Source organism: Onychostruthus taczanowskii, unplaced genomic scaffold (genome assembly GCF_017590055.1).
Source record: "Onychostruthus taczanowskii isolate IOZ18803 unplaced genomic scaffold, ASM1759005v1 scaffold30, whole genome shotgun sequence".
Lineage (NCBI taxonomy): Eukaryota > Metazoa > Chordata > Aves > Passeriformes > Passeridae > Onychostruthus > Onychostruthus taczanowskii.
In genome coordinates this window covers 47465-68163 of record NW_024500350.1, presented here as the reverse complement: position 1 = coordinate 68163, position 20699 = coordinate 47465, and the positions used below count along the sequence as shown (strand labels likewise).

The 20699-nt window shown below is 58.1% G+C and overlaps 2 protein-coding genes across 2 annotated transcripts; both read right to left on the bottom strand.

Moving 5' to 3' along the window:
- Positions 1-217: 217 nt before the first annotated feature.
- Positions 218-8410, bottom strand: LOC121338464 (F-box/WD repeat-containing protein 10-like). The gene is made up of 11 exons (XM_041409437.1): positions 8317-8410; positions 8099-8226; positions 7066-7194; positions 6512-6624; positions 5938-6138; positions 5595-5716; positions 4964-5112; positions 3968-4110; positions 3011-3169; positions 1953-2161; positions 218-1047 (listed from the first exon to the last, which is right to left on the bottom strand). The coding sequence occupies exons 1-11, from the start codon at positions 8408-8410 to the stop codon at positions 218-220; spliced, it is 2277 nt and encodes a 758-aa protein (XP_041265371.1).
- Positions 8411-10909: 2499 nt separating this feature from the next.
- Positions 10910-15276, bottom strand: LOC121338316 (cytochrome P450 2C5-like). The gene is made up of 9 exons (XM_041409184.1): positions 15097-15276; positions 14457-14619; positions 13974-14123; positions 13205-13365; positions 12878-13054; positions 12649-12790; positions 12065-12252; positions 11236-11377; positions 10910-11103 (listed from the first exon to the last, which is right to left on the bottom strand). The coding sequence occupies exons 1-9, from the start codon at positions 15274-15276 to the stop codon at positions 10910-10912; spliced, it is 1497 nt and encodes a 498-aa protein (XP_041265118.1).
- Between the last annotated feature and the right edge of the window lie 5423 nt (positions 15277-20699).

The window sequence follows — 20699 nt, the reverse complement described above, 5'->3', positions numbered from 1 at the left end:
TGACAAATAGCTGAATATACCAACAGTATTTCTTAGGAACACTTACAGTGGGGCAGTGTTTTACACTTCAAACCACAGGGAGTATCCTTAAATATACTAAACATACTTAAATGTATATAAATGAATGCATCTGTATTTTATACCTAAAGCCACATGGCAGACTCAGCTGGACACCAGAATCCCAGGTCGTGGCTGTTGGCCGGACTTGGGGATCACCTCAGATAAACGTGTTGTGCCCAAGTTCTGGAGCAGGTGTTTTCCTCTCCCCAGTAAAATAATCCACAGGTAGGCCTTTCATTTTCCTCAGCCAGGCTTTCCTTCTGGCTCTGTCTTTATCTTCCGTGGGCTTTGCCTGCTGTGCCTGATGCTGAGCTGCCAGGGCTGCCTCACGCACCTCCTGCTCTGCTGTCAGGAGCCTGAGCCCACTGTCCCTGCGGGAAGCGACGGGACACGAGGGCTTTATTCTCCTGGCAGCTCCATTCCTCATCTCTGCAGCCGTGCCAGGCGTTGCTTGGATCAGCTCTGAAGAAGCTGTGCAGAGATCGATGAGCTGATCCCAGTGTGTGGGACCAGGAGTGTCTTTCCCATGGCCACCGGGAGTTTTCCTTTCTCCCAGCGAGCCACAAAACTTGGGACTTACAACACGGGCAGCGGGGATGGAGGATTTCAGAGCGGGGCTGTGCAAAGAGCTCTCCAGCCTGAGCCGCAGCGTTTTGCTTCCAAAGGGCGTTGAGATTTTTGTGGCGGTCAGAGAGCGGCTGTGCAGCCTGGCGCGCTGGAGCTGCGCTGCCCGCTCCTCGCGGTGCTGCAGGGCCGTGCTGCCCTCCCCAGGGCGCTGCTGCTGGGCTGCCCTGCCTTTGGCAGACAGCAGGCTGGGGCTGCGGCTGGCTGCGGCTGGCTTGCAGAAGCTCTGCAGCCTGCCGATGGTTAAGAGGAACTTGTCAGGGGACAGGGGACTCCTTGGGTCTCTCTGGGGCAGCTCACACTCCGGAGTGGCCTCTGCCTCCTCAGGTGCAGGGGAAGCAGGGCCCTGTTCAGCTTCATCACCTGCGGCCAAAAACAAAGCGACACATTTGGGGTTGAGAGGCTTTCCCACGCACTGCAGAGCACAGAGCCAGAGAATCGCTGGATAAGCTGAGTTGGGAGGGACCCACAAGGATCGTCCAGCCCAGCCCCAACCCTGCCCAGACCCCCAGCAGTCCCACCCTGGGCATCCCTGGCAGGGTGTCCAAAGGCCCTGGAGCTCTGGCAACCTCGGGGCCGTGCCCATTCCCTGGGCAGTCTGGGCAGTGCCAGCAGCCTCTGGGGCAGAACCTTTCCCTGAAATCCAGCCTGCCCTGCCCTGGCCCAGCTCCAGCTGTTCCCTGGGTCCTGTCTTTTACCAAGCAGAGCATCAGTTGCCATCTGCTGGCCTGGACAGCAAGAACCTTTTCCCAGCCCATCAGTTTATCTGCAATACTCAGTTTGTGGAGCTGGAGGATTTGTCATCACACTGCATTGAATAGCACTGACTAAAAACAAAATAACATCACTTGTTACAATTGAAAAGGTGCCTGTTTCTGTGCAGTTGCCTTTCCCAGTGATGGCAGATCCTGAATGTAGGTGTTCTCTCACTTTCTGGGGTGTTTGTAATGAATAATTCAAGCCCTGAATCAGCAGCGTGTTTCCAAGCCCACCAGCTGTGCGAATATGAATACTACTACTGATTTCTCTCTTACTCAGTCGGAAAATGACAGTGCCTGTCTGAGAAATGTGTTGAAGTTACACCAAACCCTTGTAAAAAGGCAGAAAGGTTTCACAGAAGCCTAGAAAATGACAGAACCATTGAAATGGAACAGCACATCTGCTCTTGACAACAGCAGAGCCTGAATATTGCCTGGGCTGGAGGCAGTGGCTGCTTGGTTTGTAACTCAGTTTAGAAAAGCCAGAAAAGAAGAGGCTCAGTGTGATACTTTTGGGTCTTCCATGGCTCTTTGGTCCCTGGCGAGATCTCGGGGACTTGTCCTGAGCTCGCTGCTGCTCTGCACCGGCACCCTGGCGCTTCCCCTTCTGAGACCTCCTGTCCTGCTTCAGCACCTCTCTGTCAGCAGGCAGGGAATAGTCCCACAGCACATCCTCGAACTGCAGCAGCAGCAGTCTGCTGGGGGAGTTGGTCACCAGCCTGGAGGAGGGAGGGAAGAGCCATAAAAGCACAGGAATCACAGGTCTTGCCTGAGGGGCTCCTGGGCAGCACAAACCCCAGGGCCTCCAGCAGATCCGAGATCATCATCTCTCCTTGAAGGAGCAGCAGCAACTGACCCTATGAATCAGGCACTGCACATTTTAACTTGTGCTCTGTGTGAGTCTCTGGTGCTCTTTTCATTCAGCTCCGTGGCAAAATTAATTAAAAAATAATTAGGATGAAAATGTTCAGCAGTGGACAGAGCTAGATCAGCGTAGTGCTAAAGGATGGAAGTACCTCACTACACATACCCTGTCAGGGACACCTGAGTGTGGATTGAAGGGCTGTGCTGGGCTGGTTGGGATGCCGTTAATTTCTTCATATCTTCCTATTTATTGCTGTGTTTTAGAGTGTGGCCAACCCAGCCCTCAAAGCACAGCAATGTTTTACCCACTGCTTCCACAGCAGCTGGGAGCCACCTTTAGTTAGAGGTGCAAAATGAACCTGGAAGGATTTCTCATTCTTGGCCTTTACAAAGAGGCTGTAGGTCAGGGAACAGGCAGAGACTGCCAGGTATTGGATTGATTCTCCAACCTTCTAGAATATCTGATTTCAGCTTTACAGTTGGGTCTGTATCTTCAGCTGTAGAAAAACAGGAAACTGTACATTGCTGAAGAGACTAAGGAAATCTTTTTAGCCATTGTCAACTAAACCAGATTATTGAAGCAGTTAATAGATAGTGGAGCCCTTTAAAAGTTATTTGCGAGAAGGAAAAACTCACAGTTCCTTAAGTTTCAGTGTAATCTACCAAATTTGGGTCAGAGCCTGCTGGCAGCTGCTGTCACCCACCTGTTTCCTGCAACAAAGAGAGCAGACACGGGGTCCCCGCTGCCGGTGGGCTCCAACACTTTGAGGCAGGAGCCAGTCAGGAAGTTGAATATCCGAATGCATCCATCAGCACAGCCACTGATGACTCTGAGGTACAGGAACTCCAGGGACAGGACTTCCCTGAAAACACACCAGGTGAGTTGGCACTTCTGTGGTGCTTGCACAAGGAGAAATGCTCAGTGAGCTCTTTCAGCCTGCAGGAGAAGCAGAGCTCTGGCTGCAGCAACAGCCTGCACTGAGGAGCTGATCAGGACATTGCAAAGGTCTGGCAGAGATCTCTCAGATCATTCCACGTCCAAACCAACAGCCCAGTGCATCCTTCCACTGGAAGGTGTCCCTGCCCATGGCAGGGGGTTGGAATGAGGTGATCTTTAAGGTCCCTTCCAACCCAAACCATTCTGGGATTCTGTGATTCCGTGCTCCCCATAGCAACCATATGGTCCTGGCCATCTGCTGCATTTGAAATTTCAGTTTTATGTCCAGGAAAATCAATGAAAACCATATGATTCTCCAGTTTTCACAGTTCTAGATACAATTTAAGTCTGAGAGGATGGCATAACACGCAGTTGGTCAGCATGAAATTGGGCCACCTCTATTCCTGCCCAGGTGATGTGGCACCCTGTGGCACACAGCAGGGGATCCTTGCAATATTGGACTGTGCTCTGTCTGTCTTTAGTCATCCCTGGTAGGGATAAAGTGTTGTGGGTTTGCATTTCAGGTTGTTCCAGGTCTTAACTGAAAATGCTGCTTGTGACCGCAGGGTGCCTGACAGAGCCTTTGACATAAAGGTTGCTGAAAGTGGGGATATTTCAAATCCTCAGAGTGGTGATTAAGGCATTTTCTGCTCCTGTAAGGAGCAATTTTCTTTACAGATTCAGTCCACTGTTGAATACAACTTGAAACACATCTGATTCCTACTTGGGGTGGAAGAAAGCTATCAGGCATCTCCTAAATTTTCCCAACATGCTCCATCCCAGGGCATATCCATCACTGCTCCCTGTGACAAGGTGCCACTGGTCAAAGGACAAGCAGAGAACTGGGCCTTGGTGCCTCTCTAATGTCTGCAAAGTAAAAGAAGAAGGTGCAACACAATCAGTAATCGGGATGTAAATCTGTCTGAGGTGTCCTTGGCTTTCAGGACACCAGCCTGACATGGTTTTATAGAGTGTTATTGTACCAGTGGCCCCCAGGGATAACTGGGTTTGTTTTATAGGCACTGAAATGTTCTGGGCTTGGTGCTGCTGCTGAGCTCCTGGCATGGAATAGCATACCTTTTCCATCTTTATTGCATGTGATAAAGAGATGTTACTTCACTGAGACCTTTGTGGTCTCTGGAATATTGTCCCAGGAGGGAAGAGGGGGCTGCCCTGGCTGTAGGGGAAGGGGCTCAGCTGGAGCTGGGATATCTGAGATATCTGGGCAATCTATTTCTCTGCAGGTAAAGAGCTTCCCTCCTCTCCCAGGTATGGGCTGGCACTGATCCTGGACACCTGAGCAGGGAATTCACAGACTCAGTGCTCCCACAGCTGCCCAGCTGCTCCAGAAGCTGCTGCTGAGAGCAAGGTTCCTGTTTTGGGCTGACCCTGGTGCCTCCAGCCCCAGGTTAGTGAAGCACTTCCATCATCTCCCCAGGTTCAGAAGGTTTCTGTGGGAGCAGCGATGAACAGAGCTACAGAGAATGAGCAGTGATAGGGGTGAAGCAAATCACACCCTGCCTTAAAATCAGCAGCTGGTTGCAAGTCAGTTTTTTAATTATCTGCAGTTGCCTTGATTGTTTTAGACTGCTTTAGGGGTTGTTTGGGGGGATTAATTTCTTTTTTAGTACGTCTTTCACAAATGCAAAAAAAACTGTGATGAACTAGCAGAGAATTGTGACCATTTAGCACAGAATTATCCATCCAAGAGGAAACTCACCTTGATCAGAACCCCTGTCTCAGCACTCCAGACCTTCACCAGCCCTCGGTGACCCCCACTGACCACGTGGGTCCCGTCCATCCTCACTGCCCCCACAGGGCTGCTGTGCATCAGAGTCCTCAGACACTTCCCACTCTTCAGGCTCCACACTGCTGGGGCAACAAGGAGGAGAATTAAAAATGCATCTGCCCCGGTGATGAGTTTTGGAAGTACAATATCCATTAAAAAATACTATTGGATTGCAGTCACACCTGGTGGGCTGCATTAAAAAATACTATTGGATTACAGTCACACCTGGTGGGCTCTGCGAGGAGCTGGGTGTTGGCTTAAAAGGCATAATTGCATGGCAGACAATTTAAATGTAAAGTCCAGGAAAAGCACATCTTTTTCACCTTTATTCTATAAGGAAACATCTGGCAAAGCTGAAAGTGATACCATTTGCCCAAGAGCTGGGATGGCATTACAGCCACAAAGCCATTAATTCTGAATAAAAGCAGAACTAACGAGAATTTCATCCCAGACACAATCAGAGGCTGTGCGTGCACGTGTCCCCAGCTGTGACTCACAGCCTCCCTTCCACCCCAGCCTGTGTGCCGCTGGGCCAGCTGTGGCTGGGAGCTCCTGCTCTCACCTTTCACCATGCCATCCCCAGCTCCCGACACCAGCTGCTCCTGGTGGGAGTGCAGGCAGGTGATGGCCGCGTAGTGACCCGTCAAGGTCCTCACACAGGCACCACTGTGAATGTTCCAGCACCTGCAGAGAGGAGAGCTTTACCATTCCTTCCATGTGGTTCCATTATTATTTCCTTTTTGATGTGCCCGACTCTGCTCCCACACACCGGGGTAAAGCCAGCAGCTGTTCCACTAAGGTGTCAGGGAAACTGCAGCGGTCCAGTCAGGCTTGGCATTGCCGTTTTACCCTGTCCTTCCCCCTCCCCTCATTGTTCTGGGCTGGGTGTCCCAGCCCCAGCTCACCTGATGCTGGGCTCCAGGCTGGTGCTGCTGAGCAGGAGCCCCTTGTCCTCGCGGAGGCACAGAGCTGTGACGGGCCCGGCGTGGCCGCGCAGCAGCAGCGGCTCCTGCTTCCCTCCTGGCACACGGAGCAGCCTCACCCTCCTGCTGGCAGCGGCCACCCGGTCCCCACCACTGTAATGGGCTCTCCTTCTGCTGTCAGACCTGTAGGCAGTGCCTGGGCTGAGCTTTAGCCAGCTGCAGGCCTGGCTCAGCATTTCCCTGCCCTTAGCTGGGCACGGTGGGCAGCACTCTGGCGGTGAATCCTTTGCAGGCACCACCACAGTCCCTAAATCTGCACAGCCCCCTTTGTATCAGGGTGGGCAGAGGGGCTGGGGCTCCTCCCAGCCCCATATCCCTTGGGATACACCAACCCTTATTCCTTTAAAAACAGCTTATCTTAGTATCTTTATTTTAAAAATGGAGATTTCTGAATGCTGACACTGAGGGACCCTTCTCAGCCATCCAGGAGCATCACAGGGAGTGGAGCAGCTTTCCTGAAGCTGCTCTTGTCCCCACAGCTGGGCACTCTACTCACTGCTCCATGAGGACACAGGTCTTGTAGGGGCCACAGAAGACATTCCTCTCTTCCAGCTCGATCTTTTGAGTTTTCAGTTCCTGATAGGCTTCATGCAGACCGAAATCCTCTGTCTGATGGCAAGGGAAATAAGGAAAAATAACTCAGAGAGGCAGGAATGCAGCATTATTCCATAGTAATGAACCTGTCAGCTCTAGGGATGAGCCCAGAGTAAGGAAAACCAGAGTGCAGCAAGACCCTGCTTAGCCCAGGGTTGTTCCCAGGCCGTGTTCTGTGGCATTAGTGGAAGCCCTGAGATCTGCACCCTTCATTCTGTGTCAGGATTGTGCCATAACTGGGGACACACGGGGATGAGGCAGAAGTTTGGGAATGCCTCCCAAACTCCCTCCCATGTGGGAAGGTGCTGAGCAAGCCCTGGTCCCTATGAACTGCTCAGGATGGGGCAATCCAAAAGCAGGAGTGGGAAAGAATGAAGCAATTCCAAATTCACTGTGCTGTCTCCCACGAGCTGTCCTCTCTCCTCCCCAAACTCTGACATGCAGCATCCAACAAACCTTGGATTTACGCCTCTTCTTCTGCTCCTTGTCCTTCACTTCAATGACCTCACCCTCATCATCTAACTGGGGAATTTGCACGTCGACTCTTTTAGCATAGTTTGGCATGGTTTTTCTAGGACACAACTCCTGGAATAAACCAACAGAGGCAACAGTTACTGCAGAGCCCACGCTGGCAGGGTGTGCTGCTCATCTCCTCGGGGTGCTGGGGCTCCCTGCAGAGCTGAGCTGCACACTCTGGCTTCTTGTTGAGACCTGGCTTACAGTTAGCACTCTGACTACCTCATGTTTAAATTCTGGTGATAAATAATTGCCTTTTATTATTTTTTTTCCAAACTCTAGTCTTAAGCTTTTAATAAGCAGTAAAATTTGGAGCTCATCTCATCTTTGGCAGGCACTCAGTTGATTCAGAATCCAAACTCTCTGAGATGGGAGGCTCTCAAAACATCTCAGTCAACACTCAAGATTCATTTTTAGCCTGTGAAACCTTCCCTGAAGCCTTTTCTGAAGGCCAGCACAGAGCTGAGTTTCTGTGCTCCCTTCACAACCCAAAGCAGCTGAGGCTCCAGACTGTCTCTTGGGGGAGGCTCCTTCACACCTCGCTCTGTCTGTGGCAGGTTCTGCTGGCCAGGCCAGGCCTGTCCCAGGAGTTCTGCATTCCTGTGCTCCAGCCACTGCCCCAGCTCCTCACAGACACCTTCATTTCAAGTGAAGCTCATTCCTGAGCTGCCTTGGGAGCTGTTGTAGCTCTGCCCAGCCTCCACTGCCTCTGGAAATTTTCATTGTGACCAAATCTGCTTTCCTGAAGAATGTTTGGAGGCATTTTTAGAGTCTCAGGCTCTCTAAAGGAGACTAAAAGCCATCCTTGTGACAGTGTGAAATGTCACCTGGCTGTGCTCTGCAGCTGGAGGTGGAAGGGCCATGGCAGAGTTGGGGGCACCTCTGGTACAGGAATTTCCATTTAACAGCTTGGGCAGCAGCAAAGCCCCTCTTCTTGAAGTGCCTGATGGCAGCAGGAGTCCAGGTGTCCCACCTGCAGCTGCAGGAGGTTCTTGTGTACTGTGCTCCAACACTCCTTGTCCTCCTGGAGCCGCCTGACCAGGAACTCCCAGTGACCGTTCACAGCAGAGCAGGCATCCAGGGATTTGTGATCCAAAAGCCCTGGGAAGTTAGAGGGACAGGTGGGCTGATCCCCTCTGGAAACCATTCCTTACCCTTAGGGGAAAGCACTGGAAAATCAGAGCAGCTTACCCAGGATGGCCATGGAGAGCTGGAATGGCAGCACGCGAGTAAAGTCCTTGGGTTGGCTGACATCAGAGCCTGACGGGAGAGACGCAGGAACCATGGTGACATCTGCACCAGCTGGGGACAAAGGTGAGCTGTCCCCTGCATCGGGACCTTCCTGGCAGGGCACTCAGTGTTTTGGGGCCAAAAGCACGTTCTGGTGCTTGGCCACCTGGAAAACAGGGAATTGACAGTCCTGGAAGTGCTCGAGTTTTGTGCCCTGGAAGAGCTGGGTGGTCTTTAACTCATCACCTGGGCACTGTGAGAGCCACAGGAAAGAGCTGGGAGCACTCCTGCTCTGCAGGACAGCTCGCAGCAGCAGGGCTGAGGGACAGGGTGACATCTCTTCCCTCTCTCCCCTGCCCTGGGTGGTGGCGAGGGCTCCTCCCTTATGGAAGCAGCAGGGGATCAGCACGGCAAGGTGCCAGCCCCCGGCTGCAAGGGGGCACAGCAGGGCCGCTCGTGCCAAGGACATCGCCCCGGTTTGCTGAGAGCAGGGGAAAACCTTCTCTGCCTTTAGCCGCTCCATTTCCAGCAGTACGAGTACGACCGGAGCTGTGACATTCAGAAGGAAAGGAAGGGAGCCGCTCACCTGCCCGGGGCTCCTCCCCGCCGCCGCCGCCGCCACCGCCGCGACAGTTACCGTCACCTCCACCCGCCGCCGCGATGCTGCTGGGAGCCGCGCAGCCCGCGGGCACGGCCCCGCAGCCGGCGGGGACCGGGGATGTCCAGGGGTGGTGGGGTGCCGGGGGATGTCGGGGTGCTGGAGGATGTCGGGGTGATGGGGGATGCCAGGGAATGGCAGGGTGATGGGGGATGTCGGGATGCCGGGGGATGGCAGGGTGAAGGCAGTATCCAGGGGATATTGGGGTGCCGGGGGATGCTGGGGGGTGATGGGGGATGCCAGAGTGCCAGCAGCCCCCCGGGATGGGCACCCGCAGTCAGGGCAGGGCACCATGCCAGCCCCAGGCACAGCTGGGCTGGGCAGTGACACGAACGGGCAGGGAACGCCCCGGGAAGCGGAGCACGGGTGGCCTTTGGACGCCTGTTTGATGTCCAAACCCGTGTTTGGTTTTAGACACAGGAGCCCAGGGGTCACCCAGTTCACAGGCACAGTGCTGACCCAGGGCTTCAGGCAGAGATTGAGCAAAGGCTTCAGTCACACACGTTTTTGACAGGTGGCTCTGCCTGCCTGAGCTTCCCCAGATTAAGAAAAGATCTGATTTAGTCATCTAAAAGTCACAAATGCACTTAGAGTCAGAGTAAAGGCTGGTTTATGCATCATTTGGGACAAGGCGCCCCAGGATTAACCAGGTCCTGATGTCACCTCCCCCAGGGCAGAGTCCCTGCTGTCCCCCTCTCCGTGTTTGCAGGAGCACCCCAGCAAGGCAAACCCCACCAAAGCCAGCTCTGAGACCCCTGGGGAACCCCAATTTTCCCCATACCCTGAAGTCCCAGGCTTCCTGGGGTGCCCAAGCCCCAGTGCTGACACAACATGCTCTGCAGCACCCTCAGCCCCGGGCAGGGGGAACGGGAGGCTGCGAGCACATCCCACCGGGCCAGCTCCCCTCAGGAGCCCCAGAAAAACTCCAGCAGCTGCACACAGGGCTGAACTGGCTCCTGAGGGCAATTTCTGGAGTTAATATTGGTGTGAAGGAATCAGAGAAGTGCAGCCCAGCAATGAGATAGCAAGTGTGTGTTTTTGGAAGATGAGAGAATTTGAATAGTTCAGCCTGGAGAAGGGACTCCAGGGAGACCTTAGAGCCCTTTCCAGTACTGTCCCAAGTCCCTCTCTCCCAGTGAGAGGGACTTGGGACAATGAACTGAAGTGACAGGTCAAAGGGGAGTGACTTCAAACTGCTGCAGGGCAGCATTAGATTGGATACTGGGCAGAAATTCCTGTCTGTGAGGGTGCCCAGAGCTGCTCTGGCTGCCCCATGATCCCTGGCAGTGTCCAATGCCAGGTTGGATGGGGCTTGGAGCAGCCTGGGACAGTGGAAGCCATGGCAGGGATGGAACTGGATTGATGCCTGGGTGATTTCCTGGCTCGAGCTGTTCTGGAAAAGGTGAAGGAACCCCAGGAAGAGACATGGAGCTGAAATCCTGTGTCTGGGAGGTTTGCACTGGGAAGAACTGGATGCAAGAGGCACCACAAGTGCTCTTATAAACACCAGCACCCTGCTGTGATGGTTATTTTTATTGCTCTGAATCTTTCACCAAACTGAGGAGGCCCCACTCAGCCAGGAGCCCCAGGCAGCCCTGCCATGAGGAACTCCAACAGCAGGGATGGGATGGGATGGGATGGGATGGGATGGGATGGGATGGGATGGGATGGGATGGGATGGGGGGGAGCAGCGGTGACGCCTTCTTTGTGTTCCTGGGATGGGGAGGGAAGGGCTGGGAGCAGGCTGCTCATGGAGCTGGTGGCACAGGTCTCAGAGGAGAAGCTCCAAGCCCAAAGTGTCCCTCCTGTGGTGGCTGTGCCCTCGTGGCCACAGGGCTCGCTCTGGGGCAGGGGTGGAGGCACCTGGAGAGCCTTTCCTTGTCCTGCTCTCCCAGCCTAGGAGGACACCGGGCGTGGGAGAGCGAAGAACTTTCCTGGGATTGCCCTCCTCTCAATCTCGAGCCACAGGGAGAACAAATCCAGCTCCCTGTGCTCCGTGGCCAGCTGGAAGGTGAACTTCTGCAGCAGCGTGGTGAGGAACAGGAAGAGCTCGATGCGGGCCAGAGCCTCCCCCGGGCACATCCGCTTCCCTGGGCACGAGAGAGGGGTGACCCCGGTGGGGATCGAGGGGACAGGAGGGTGGGAGGGTGGCACTGTGGTGGCACTGGGTGCCTGTGCTGGCACTCCTGGGCACGGAGCTGGCAGGGCAGGGGAGCACTGACCTGCTGAGAATGCCATGAAGGCCTCGCGCTTCCTGAACTCGCCCTTCTCATCCAAAAAATGTTTGGGGTCCACTTCTTTGGGGTTCTCCCACTGGGTTGGATCCGAATGCACAGAGGAAAGTACTGGAATAACAGGAGTGCCCTGTGGGAGAGGGGTGAGCAGGGATGTGAGGAGGGACATCAGTGCCACGCCATGGGCTCTGCTGGGGTGGCTTAGTCATGGGGGGAGCATCTGGGGGACACGGGGGAGGCTGGGTGTGCACCCCAATACCCAAGCAGGTTCCCACGGGGAGGCAGCCTGGATTGGTGGCTCTGTGCCACTGGGACGAATGACGTGGGCTCTGGTGTCCCCATGGTCCTGCCAGTCTCTGTGCAGCTCATGGGACACTAATTACCGAGTTATTCCATGGATTTCTGTTAAAGCCCCTCTCACTGCCAAATCCAAAGGTAAGAGATGTTCCCTCAGGGTGGGTTTTGCACCCAGTGCTCGTGGTCAAACCGGGAGGGGTCCCCACATCTGCCAAGGGGTGGGGGGTTCTGGCCTGGCCCCACCCCAGGCTGGGCTCCTGCTCTGGCCCCGCAGCCCTGCACGGCTCCACGGGGGGAAGAGCTGTTTTCCAGGATGGGCAAGGAAGGGTCATGGGCTGTGGGCAGGACAGACAGACACTCACGTGCCTCTACTCCCCTCTGAAAGGTCATTGCTACCGAGGATTGGGAAAGACCCGGGACCTTCAGATGTGAGCAAACAGTCCAAGGACAAAGGCAAACGGCACTGGAGCCCCGCTGCACCTCTCCTGTGGAGACAGAGGCTCCAGGGCCACCCCGGTACCTTGGGGATGGAGTAGCCCCTGAACAGGACGTCCTGCGTCGTCATGCGCGGGAAGTTCTCGATGCGGGCCTTGTGGAAGCGCTGCAGCTCGTGGATCACGGCGTTGGTGTAGGGCATCCGCAGCTTGTCCTCCGTGCAGGGGGCACGGCCAGTGCCCACCACGGCATCGATCTCCTCCTGGACCTTGGCTGGGGACAGCAGGGGGCTGGGTGCCTGCTGTGCAACCTCCCCAGGGTTCCTTACTGGCCTCCACGGGCCCTTATTCTAACCCCAGGAGTGGGCTAGATCCTAATCCCTTGTAAAGGCCAGAAACAGTCTCTACCCTCATCCCTCCCTGCATCAGGCAAGCTCAGAGCATCTCCCGCAGGCCAGTCCAGTCCAGGGCCATCTGCACAGGCAGGGATGGAGCACAGGGAGCAGCACCCGGATCCCCCTGGACTGTGGGAGTCTGTGTCTGATGGCTCCCACCCTCGGGTGACCCCACAGGTGATTTGGGTCTGCCCTCAGACAGGACCCTCCAGGGCTGGGACCCTCTGCCCCATGAGCACCCCGGGCACGGGAGCAGCTGTGTTTTGCTGCCATACCTTGGATGTGGGGGTGCTTTGCCAGCATCAGCAGGAAGAACACCAGGGTGTTGCTGGTTGTCACCGTCCCGGCGCCGAAGAGGTTGAACACTGACATGATCAGGTCTTCTTGGCTGTACATGGTCTCTGGGCTGCCCTTCTCCTGCAAGAAGGTGTGGTGGGGAGGGATTCAGTGGTGTCTGGGTGATCCTGCAGGCTGCAGCCAGGCAGGAGGGCAGCCCCCCTCTACCTTCTCTGCTCTTATCAGGAAACAGTCGATGTAGTCCCGGGGGCAGCTGGAGTCCAGAGTCAGCTGGTGGAACTGCACCTTCTCCTGGATGTGGTCCTTCAGCTTCTGGCAGTCGGCCAGGACCTTCTTGTGCGGCCCCGGGAGCCGGTCCATGATGCTGGGAAAGGTGTTGTACACCTGCGGGCACAGGGGGCACGGCAGGGCTCAGGTTCCTGGGCAGAGCCTCCCCGCCCCTCCCTCAAAGCCACGCTGTCCCCCCAAAGGCAGGGAGCATCCTCAGCCCCTGAGGGCAGCAGGCAGAGGGTGCTGAGCACACCAGGCTCCCACCTTGGCCACGGGGGACAGGAAGAAGCTGATGTAGTTCCCGATGGCGTTGAGCAGCTCCAGGAAAGCCGCGTCGCTGTAGCTGTAGCGGCTCCCGAAGACCACGGAGCAGATCACGTTGGACACGGCGTGTCTGAACATGGTCATCGGCTCAAAGGCATTGCCTGCAGCCACAAGAGGTGAGAAATCACCAAAAAGTCACCAGTTATTTACCTGCTTCAAGACAAAAAACACCCCTTCCCCCAGCTCTGAGCCCCTGATTTTGGAACCTGGCTGATCTGCGGGCCTCAGCAAAAGAGCCCTCCTGAGCTGAGGGCTCCTCCATCCACCCCCTGCCCTAAACCCTGCCACAGCTTGGACTGAGAGAAGCACAGGCACCTGCAGGAAGCCCCAGGAGATGTGCTGGCAGGAGCTGGGTATTGCTGGCGAGGAGGGAATCACCCTGATAAGCCCGAGTCACTGGGGCAGTGTCCCAGCTGGGCGTTCCCAGGCTCACACAGTCCCGTTCCCTATTCCTGTTCTCCTGGCAGGGAATGCTCCTGTTGTGGCCATCCCTGCACCAGTTCAGAGCAGGATCTCCCTCCTGGCCCTACAGCCATGCCTGTAGCACATCCCTGCAGCTTCTGAGTGGGATGGGGCTGGATCTCAGCCCTTCCCTGCAGGCATCACCCACACCAGGCCCTGCAAACAGCTCTGGGGCCACACATGTCCCATGGAGCTCTTGTGTGTCCTCTGCCCACCACAGGGCCAGCAAGGACGGGAGCCACGTCACCTTGGAGCTTTGCCAGCAGCTCCACCAGGTGCTGAGCCTCCTGCTGCACCTTCTGGGACATGGAGCTCTTCCCCATCCCGAAGTCCCGCAGGGTGCTGAGTGTGAACCTCCGCAGCTCCCGCCACTTCTTCTCATTGTCGGAGACAAATCCTGGAGGGACACAGAGGAGATCAGCCCCTGCCCACCCTGCTGCTCCCCAAGACTGGGAACCCTGCTCTGGGCCAGGCTGAGGAACAGCAGAGCAATAAGCCAGGGAACGATGCAGGTGTGCACAGTGTCCATGAACGGACGAGGGGAGCAGCTCAGAACAAAGCTGGAACCGCCTAACTGGAATTAATATTGTCCTTGCCCTTGTCGTAGGACTTGAAGGGTCTTGCAGGGCAGGAAATGGGTGCTTAAGGTCTTGGGTGCTGAGGCCTTCCCTAGAGTAGGGGTGTGGCCATCTGCTCCCCAGATGGATCCAGGAGAGATCCAGGCACTCACCGTAGTTTTTGGAGAGCTGCATCAGGAGGGGGATGGTGGGTCTGCCCCCAAACTCCTCGGAGTGTCCCACCAGGGCATCCTTCACTGCCTCGTACCCGCAGAGCACCACCATCGGCTTCAGCCCCAGCCACACGGTGAAGATGGGGCCGTAGGTGCTGCTGAGCTGGAGGGATGGGGAGCTCTGTGAGCCAGGGTCCCACACCAGTTCATTCACTTCCTTTCAAACTGGGACTCGAGCCCACAGCACTGGTGAATGCCCAGCAGGGAGGGGAAGTGCCTCCCTCAAAGCTGTGACCTCATCCCAGCCCTCTCCCTGTCCCTGTGGGTTTTATCCCAGTGCCACTTTGGGGGTTCAAAGCGTCATCTCCAGGAGCAGCTCTGGACAGCAGCAGCACTGCAGCCCTTGAGGGGCACTGTCACCACAGGAGAAAGGCTTCAATCACAGGGTTGGTTCTGCTCCCAGCAGAAGGGATTTAGGCAATTCTGGTAGAGCAAGAGATGAGGGAGGAAAGAAGAGAAAAGAAAGGTAGGAAGAATCACCCGCGGGATTCTCCTTTTATTTTGGCACGGGACTTCCCCGCTGTCTGTCCTGCTGTCCTGCGAATGGGTCCAGCGCGGCCACGTATCCCTTGTCCCTTACCTTCTCGTAGTGCCTGTAGAGGGGCAGGACATCCTTCTGCCACAGGTTGCCCAGGATGGGCCAGGGAGCTGGGCCAGGAGGCAGCCGGCTCCTCTTCGGGTCACTCCTCCAGAGCAGGAGCCACAGGACGGAGAGGAGGAGGAGCAGAGTGACGAGCAGCCCGGCCGAGCCAGCGTCCATCCTCACCGTGCTGCCGAGCAGGGAAAGAAACGACGGAATTCCAGGGAGGAAAGCGAGCAGAGCGGAGCCCAGAGCTGTGTGAGTGCCCTTCCCCAGCACGGGGGGCTCCGGGCTGCTCAGGGACCAGCAGCACTGCTCTGTCCCGGCCGGCCACGCCTGTCCCCGCTGGGCTGTGACAGAGCTCTCAGAGCCGTCCTGGGCACTGGGAGCTCTGTGACCCCGTGGGAGCCTGGCGAGGTGGTGACTGTCCCCTGCCCAGGCTGCTGAGTCACCTTTGCTCCGTGCTCCCTTGCTGTGGCACACGGCAGAAGAAGATGTCACTGTCACTGTCCTGGCCTTTCATGTCCCCTCCAGTCACCGCCCCATTGGTCACTGCCTTGCTCACCAGGGCAGTGACTCAGGAGAGGGTAAACAGGGGGGAAAAAGGGACACTGTGCCTGGCCACACCCCTGCGAGGTGACAGTGTCCCACCAAACTCCTTTCTGATGGAAAATGAATCAGAAAACAGAAAAAAACCCACTTTTTTTCTGATATCTTTTGCGGCTCCTCTTGGGCTTTGGAGGAACATCAGCCCATGGCGGTGTGGTTGTTGGAGTTGTGGGTTAACTCCTCCCTGGGCATTGCTCCTCCAATGTGCATCGTGCTCTGAGCACCTGCACATCTGGCTGCACATGAGCACATCTGGCACGGGCACAGTCACCCCACTTGTGGGCTGAGCGAGCTGGGCACAGGCAGCTCCCAGGAGAGGATGGCATTCCTCCTGGAGGAGAGGGAGGAGGTTCGGGTCCATGCTGGTCCCTGCCGAAGAAGGAGCCCCTCAGCAGAGGGAATTCAGTGGTACTGGCTGAGAGGAGCATGCCCTGCTCCACTCCCCTGGAGCAGAGAATCTCCCGGAGCAGCCAGGCTCAGCGAGGACACTGACAGTAAGGCAAGGGATGCTATCCTAATGCCACCTTCCCACCGGCATCCCAAACCCTCCGAGGTGCTCTGCTCCCCCAGGGCCTCGTCCCTGTGGAGAGGAGGATGTGAACACCTCTGCAGCACATTCCAGGCTGTCCCCTGTCCCCTCTGCAGCCCAGGCTGAGGCAGCCCTGGCAGCCGCTCGCCATGAGGCCCAGACCTGTTAATGATTGAGCTGGGAGTATTTTTGGTTGCCCTCAATAATGCAGCAGCACTGGCTGAGCAGAGCCTGGCTGTGATTACAGGGCCAGTGTCATTTGTCATCACTGTCGCCCTGCTGGCTGTGAGCGAGCTGCAGGGCAGTGTGATGCCAACGCCCCTGTCACAGCCCTGGGGAGGGAGATGTCCCAGCTCTGGGGACAGCCCTGGGCACTGAGCGGGGCTCTGGCCTTTGGCACCTGCGGGTCCAGCCCTGCACCCTCTGGGGGCTCAGCACAGCAGTGCTGGGCCCTTCCTTCCTCCATCCCAGCTAAACCAGGCACACAGGCCAGGCTTTCCAAGGCGTGCTCGTTCCACGAGCAGCACGAGGCTTTCCCCAGTACCAGCACATTTCTCCTGTTCATGAAACACCTCAAAGGTCTCTGGGGGCCCTGTGGGACACCAGGGGTGGGACCTGCAGTGGGTGTGAGGCAGCCAGGTGGTTCTGTGTCTGCTCTTCCCAAGCAGGAAGACATGATTCAAGAGGAAGATGAAGCAATCCTCACGTTCCCTCAATAAATATCATCAAACACCTGCTCCTGGTTTTAACTGTAATGGAGCAGCAGCAGCAGCAGCAGTGATCTGCATAGGGGTGGCACAGCACAGCAGAGCACAATCCCGGCATTGGGAACAGGCGTGGGAAGGGTAATGGTTAATCAGGGACATCCAGCCTTCATTTGGATCCTTCTGTGGCTGGAAAGAGAGCCAGGCGCTCTGCCCGCTGATCAGAGTCTGCACAGCAGGCAGAGGAACCGCTCTGGCTGCAGCGCCCGCGGGATCCCTCCCGCCCGGAGCCGTGCCCATCAGGGCAGGATGCCCGAGGTCACTGACCCTGTGGGGCCAGCGGGATCCCAGGGATGTGCTGACACTCGGGAGTGGCTCCTGCCCGCGGGCACAGCCCCTGTGCCCCCCGGGCAGAAATGCAGCCCGCGCAGGGAGCGATCCCAGCGCCGAGGCCGGGATGACAAATGATGAAGATAAAATTAAACTTTCCAACAGCATTTTAATTTCCGATCCCCCCCTGCTTCCCTGCTGCCCATCCAAGGGGTGACGGGTGTGAGGAGTGAAGGGTGGCTCTGGGAGGTTTGCAGCTGCACCAGGCACTGTCCAGAGAGCCTGCAGTAATTTATTGCTTAATTAGCCAGCATTCATTCATTTATCCCTCCTGTAATTCCCTGGAGAGTGAGGTTGGCTGCAGCAGGGGGTTTGTGGTGGGTCTGGATTATGGGTGCAATTCCAGGAAAGGAGCCTGCAGCTCTCCCTGGGCCCTCCCTCCTCACAGGACCTGGTCCTTGCTCCCACTTCTCCATAAACATGGCTCATGTTTGGAGAGGGCCAATGTTGCCCTGTGCTCATGGGAAATGAGCCGAGCCTTGCCATGCTCCCTTTTCCCTGGTGTGAGATGGATCCCAGGGAGCTATTGGGAAAATCACCCAAAGGATGTGGAATACAGGGGATTCCTTAGAACAGCTGCACTGCCCTGAAACCTTCCTGTCCTGCTGTTCGCCTTCCTGCAATAATTACAGAGAGGAGAAAAAATCCCCTCCTTCTCCTCTGCTGCCTGGCAAACATCCCAGGTCCTTACCGGGGCACGGGGCTCCTTTGCTCCCCGGTTGTGTATTTATCACATCCATAAAGCTCATTAAAATGCGTTCATTCAATGAGAGGGGAAATCAGCACTCCACACAGCGGGTGATGCTCACACCCCCCGAGCAGCTCCGGGAGAGAGGCAGCACCGCGGGGCCGGGCCGGGCACCTGGCACCGGCCCCGTGTCCCCGCCGATGGCACCGGCAGCTCCTGGGGCGGGGAGTGCCAGCACCTTCCTCCGCATTGCCGTGCCTGCTGCCAGCTCGGGGGGCTGGGCCCGGAGCCCCGGTGGGCACGGTGCGGCTCGGTGTGCCCCGGGCGTCCCTACCCACCACCCGCAGCACTTCGCGCTGGGGACGGGAGGCTGTGGCCACCTCTGCCCCTCCTGCTCACGGGCCGGGTCCGCTCTCCCGGAGGATGGAGCCCCGGGCTCTGCGCGGCAGGCAGGGAGCCCTGCAGGGCAGGCAGGGAGCGGGCACAGCCCCGAGCACAGCGCCAGCCCTGCCCGGTGCCATATGTCCCCGGTGCCCGCCGGGCCAGGTGGCAGATGGCAGGTGGGGCAGGGCTGCTCCTCCCGGCGGCACAGCCCCGTGCCAGGCACAGCGGGCAGCTCCAGTCGGGAGAGGGGAGGAGAGGGGGCTGCAGGCCCCGGGCAGCGAGCCCTGCTGCCGGGAATTCGCTCCTGCCCGGTGCAGGGTAATTCCCATTGCACAGGGACTGAAACACGGAGCGCACAGCCTGGTGCCTCCTGGGCTTGGGAATGGGATGGGACGGGACGGGACGGGACGGGACGGGACGGGACGGGACGGGATGCGATGGGATGCGATGGGATGCGATGGGATCCTGCAGAGGTTGAAGGCTCGTGCTCCTGCACAGCTCAGCCAGGACAGAGCAGGGGTTTGGTGGTGGTCACTTGTCCCCAGCAGCCCAGGGATAAGGGGTGTGAGCAGCTCCCTGGCTGTGCCCCCTGCTCCCCTCCTCCTTTTCCCCATTTTCCTGCTGCAGGGACTGCACAGACGCCGCTTCCATCCCATCCTTCATTATCTCTGTCTCCTGGAGCAGCAAACAGGGAAATGCGATTAAAGCCTCTCGCAGGGAGCTCATCAGCCTGTGGGGAGACCAGGAACTGCCTGGTGCGGGGAGAGCCGCCCTGCCCTGCCGGGTGTCAGCAGCACGGCCGGGCTGTGGCTGCTGCTGCCCCCAGCCCGCGGTGCCCAGCAGAGCCCGAGGAGAGGCCGGGTGGGCTGTGACGGCTGCTGGTGGCGTGTGCGGGGAGGATGCGGGGCAGGAGGAGCCTGCGGAGCCGCGGCCGGGGCAGCGCCGGGCTCCGTCAGCGCAGCGCTGTCAGACACTGTGCGCTGGAACGGGCTGCCCTGACGTTAATTGCCTTTGACCCATCTGGGCCGGCGCTATCAGATCTTGGAGGTTCAGCGGCCCCGAGATGCTGGGGTGGACGGGAGGGGACAGCCCTGTCACCGTGTGAAGGAGGGAGGGCTCGAGCCAGAGGCGTGGGGCGCTCGGACCGGCCCTACTGCAGCGCGGCGCTGGCGGAGGCGGGGAGGGTCCGCCCCGGCAGGGGGATTCGGAGCTGCCTCCGGGCCAGGGGAGCTGGGCAGCCTCACTGGAGCCGGGGATTTGCTCGGTGTTGTCCGTGAGTGTCACCCTTCCTGTGCCCGTGGAAGGAACGTCTCGCTGGCACCATGGTGGGAACCGCGGCTCTGAGCCGTGCTGCTCCCCGTCCCTCTTCAAAGCAACCAGAGTTCCCTTCCCACCCCCGGACAGCACATAAAATATCTGCCTTTTCCGTCCCGCGCTAATGGTGCCATTTAGGATGGAAAATCGCGGAGAGGAAGTGCTGAGCCTGCAGCAGCTGATGCCAGGGGAGATGCCAGGAGCTGCCTGGCTCTGAAACATCCCCAGATCCTGAGAGAGGCGTGTGGTGCAGCAGCAGCATCCCGGGGGGAAAGGGCCCCTGGGCACCGTCCCGGGGAAAGACCCCACACCGGGCACCAGCAGGGGCTGCGGGTTCCTGCAGCAGGAGCCAGGATCCCTCAGCCCATCCCTCTGCAGAGGGGTCCCGCGGCTGCGACAAGCTCCTGCTGCCCTGCCCGGGCCGGCTCACCCGCTCTGCCCCGGCTGCGCAAACCTGCCCCAGGCCCGAGTGTCCCCAGGGCTGGGACAGCAGAGATGGGGGAGCCGGGGTGGGAGCCGGGGTGGGAGCGGGGCTGCAAGGGCTGAGGGAGCTGCCCGAGGATGCCAGGAGATCCCGGGGGATGCGGGGGCCATGCCGAGGGACGCCGAGGTGATGTCGGGCGGGTGCCAGGGACGCTGGAGCGGCGCTGGGGCCGTGTCACGGGGCCCGAGGGGATGCCAGGTGACGCTGGGCGTGCCAGGGGGATGCCGGGGGGATGCCAGGTGAGGCCGAGGCCGTGCCGAGGGAGGCTGAGGGATGCCGGGGGGATGCCGGGGCCACGCCCAGGGATGCCGGGGGAAGTCAGGGGATGCCGGGGGGGATGCCCGGCTCCAGGCTCGCTCCAAGACCCCCGCCCGGCCCGGAGAGCCCGCCGGGGCGGGCGGCCCCGGACTACATTTCCCATGGCCGCCGCGGCCGGGGGCGGTGCGGGGCGGCGCGGGGGGCGCGGAGCGCAGGCGGAGGCACGGAGAGGCGCAGGGGCGG

What these genes read in the sequence shown, in the direction of transcription:
- LOC121338464 (XM_041409437.1), bottom strand. Translation starts at nt 8,410, where the DNA reads ATGGTTCCTGCGTCTCTCCCGTCAGGCTCTGATGTCAGCCAACCCAAG. An exon ending in TGGGGATGGCATGGTGAAAG is followed by an intron (nt 5,113 to 5,594) that starts GTGAGAGCAGGA and finishes TTGCCCCAGCAG; the next exon opens with TGTGGAGCCTGAAGAGTGGG. An exon ending in AGACAGGGGTTCTGATCAAG is followed by an intron (nt 4,111 to 4,963) that starts GTGAGTTTCCTC and finishes TTTACTTTGCAG; the next exon opens with ACATTAGAGAGGCACCAAGG.
- LOC121338316 (XM_041409184.1), bottom strand. Translation starts at nt 15,276, where the DNA reads ATGGACGCTGGCTCGGCCGGGCTGCTCGTCACTCTGCTCCTCCTCCTC. An exon ending in TCCTGTCCCCCGTGGCCAAG is followed by an intron (nt 13,055 to 13,204) that starts GTGGGAGCCTGG and finishes CTGTGCCCGCAG; the next exon opens with GTGTACAACACCTTTCCCAG. An exon ending in TCCTGATAAGAGCAGAGAAG is followed by an intron (nt 12,791 to 12,877) that starts GTAGAGGGGGGC and finishes ACCTTCTTGCAG; the next exon opens with GAGAAGGGCAGCCCAGAGAC.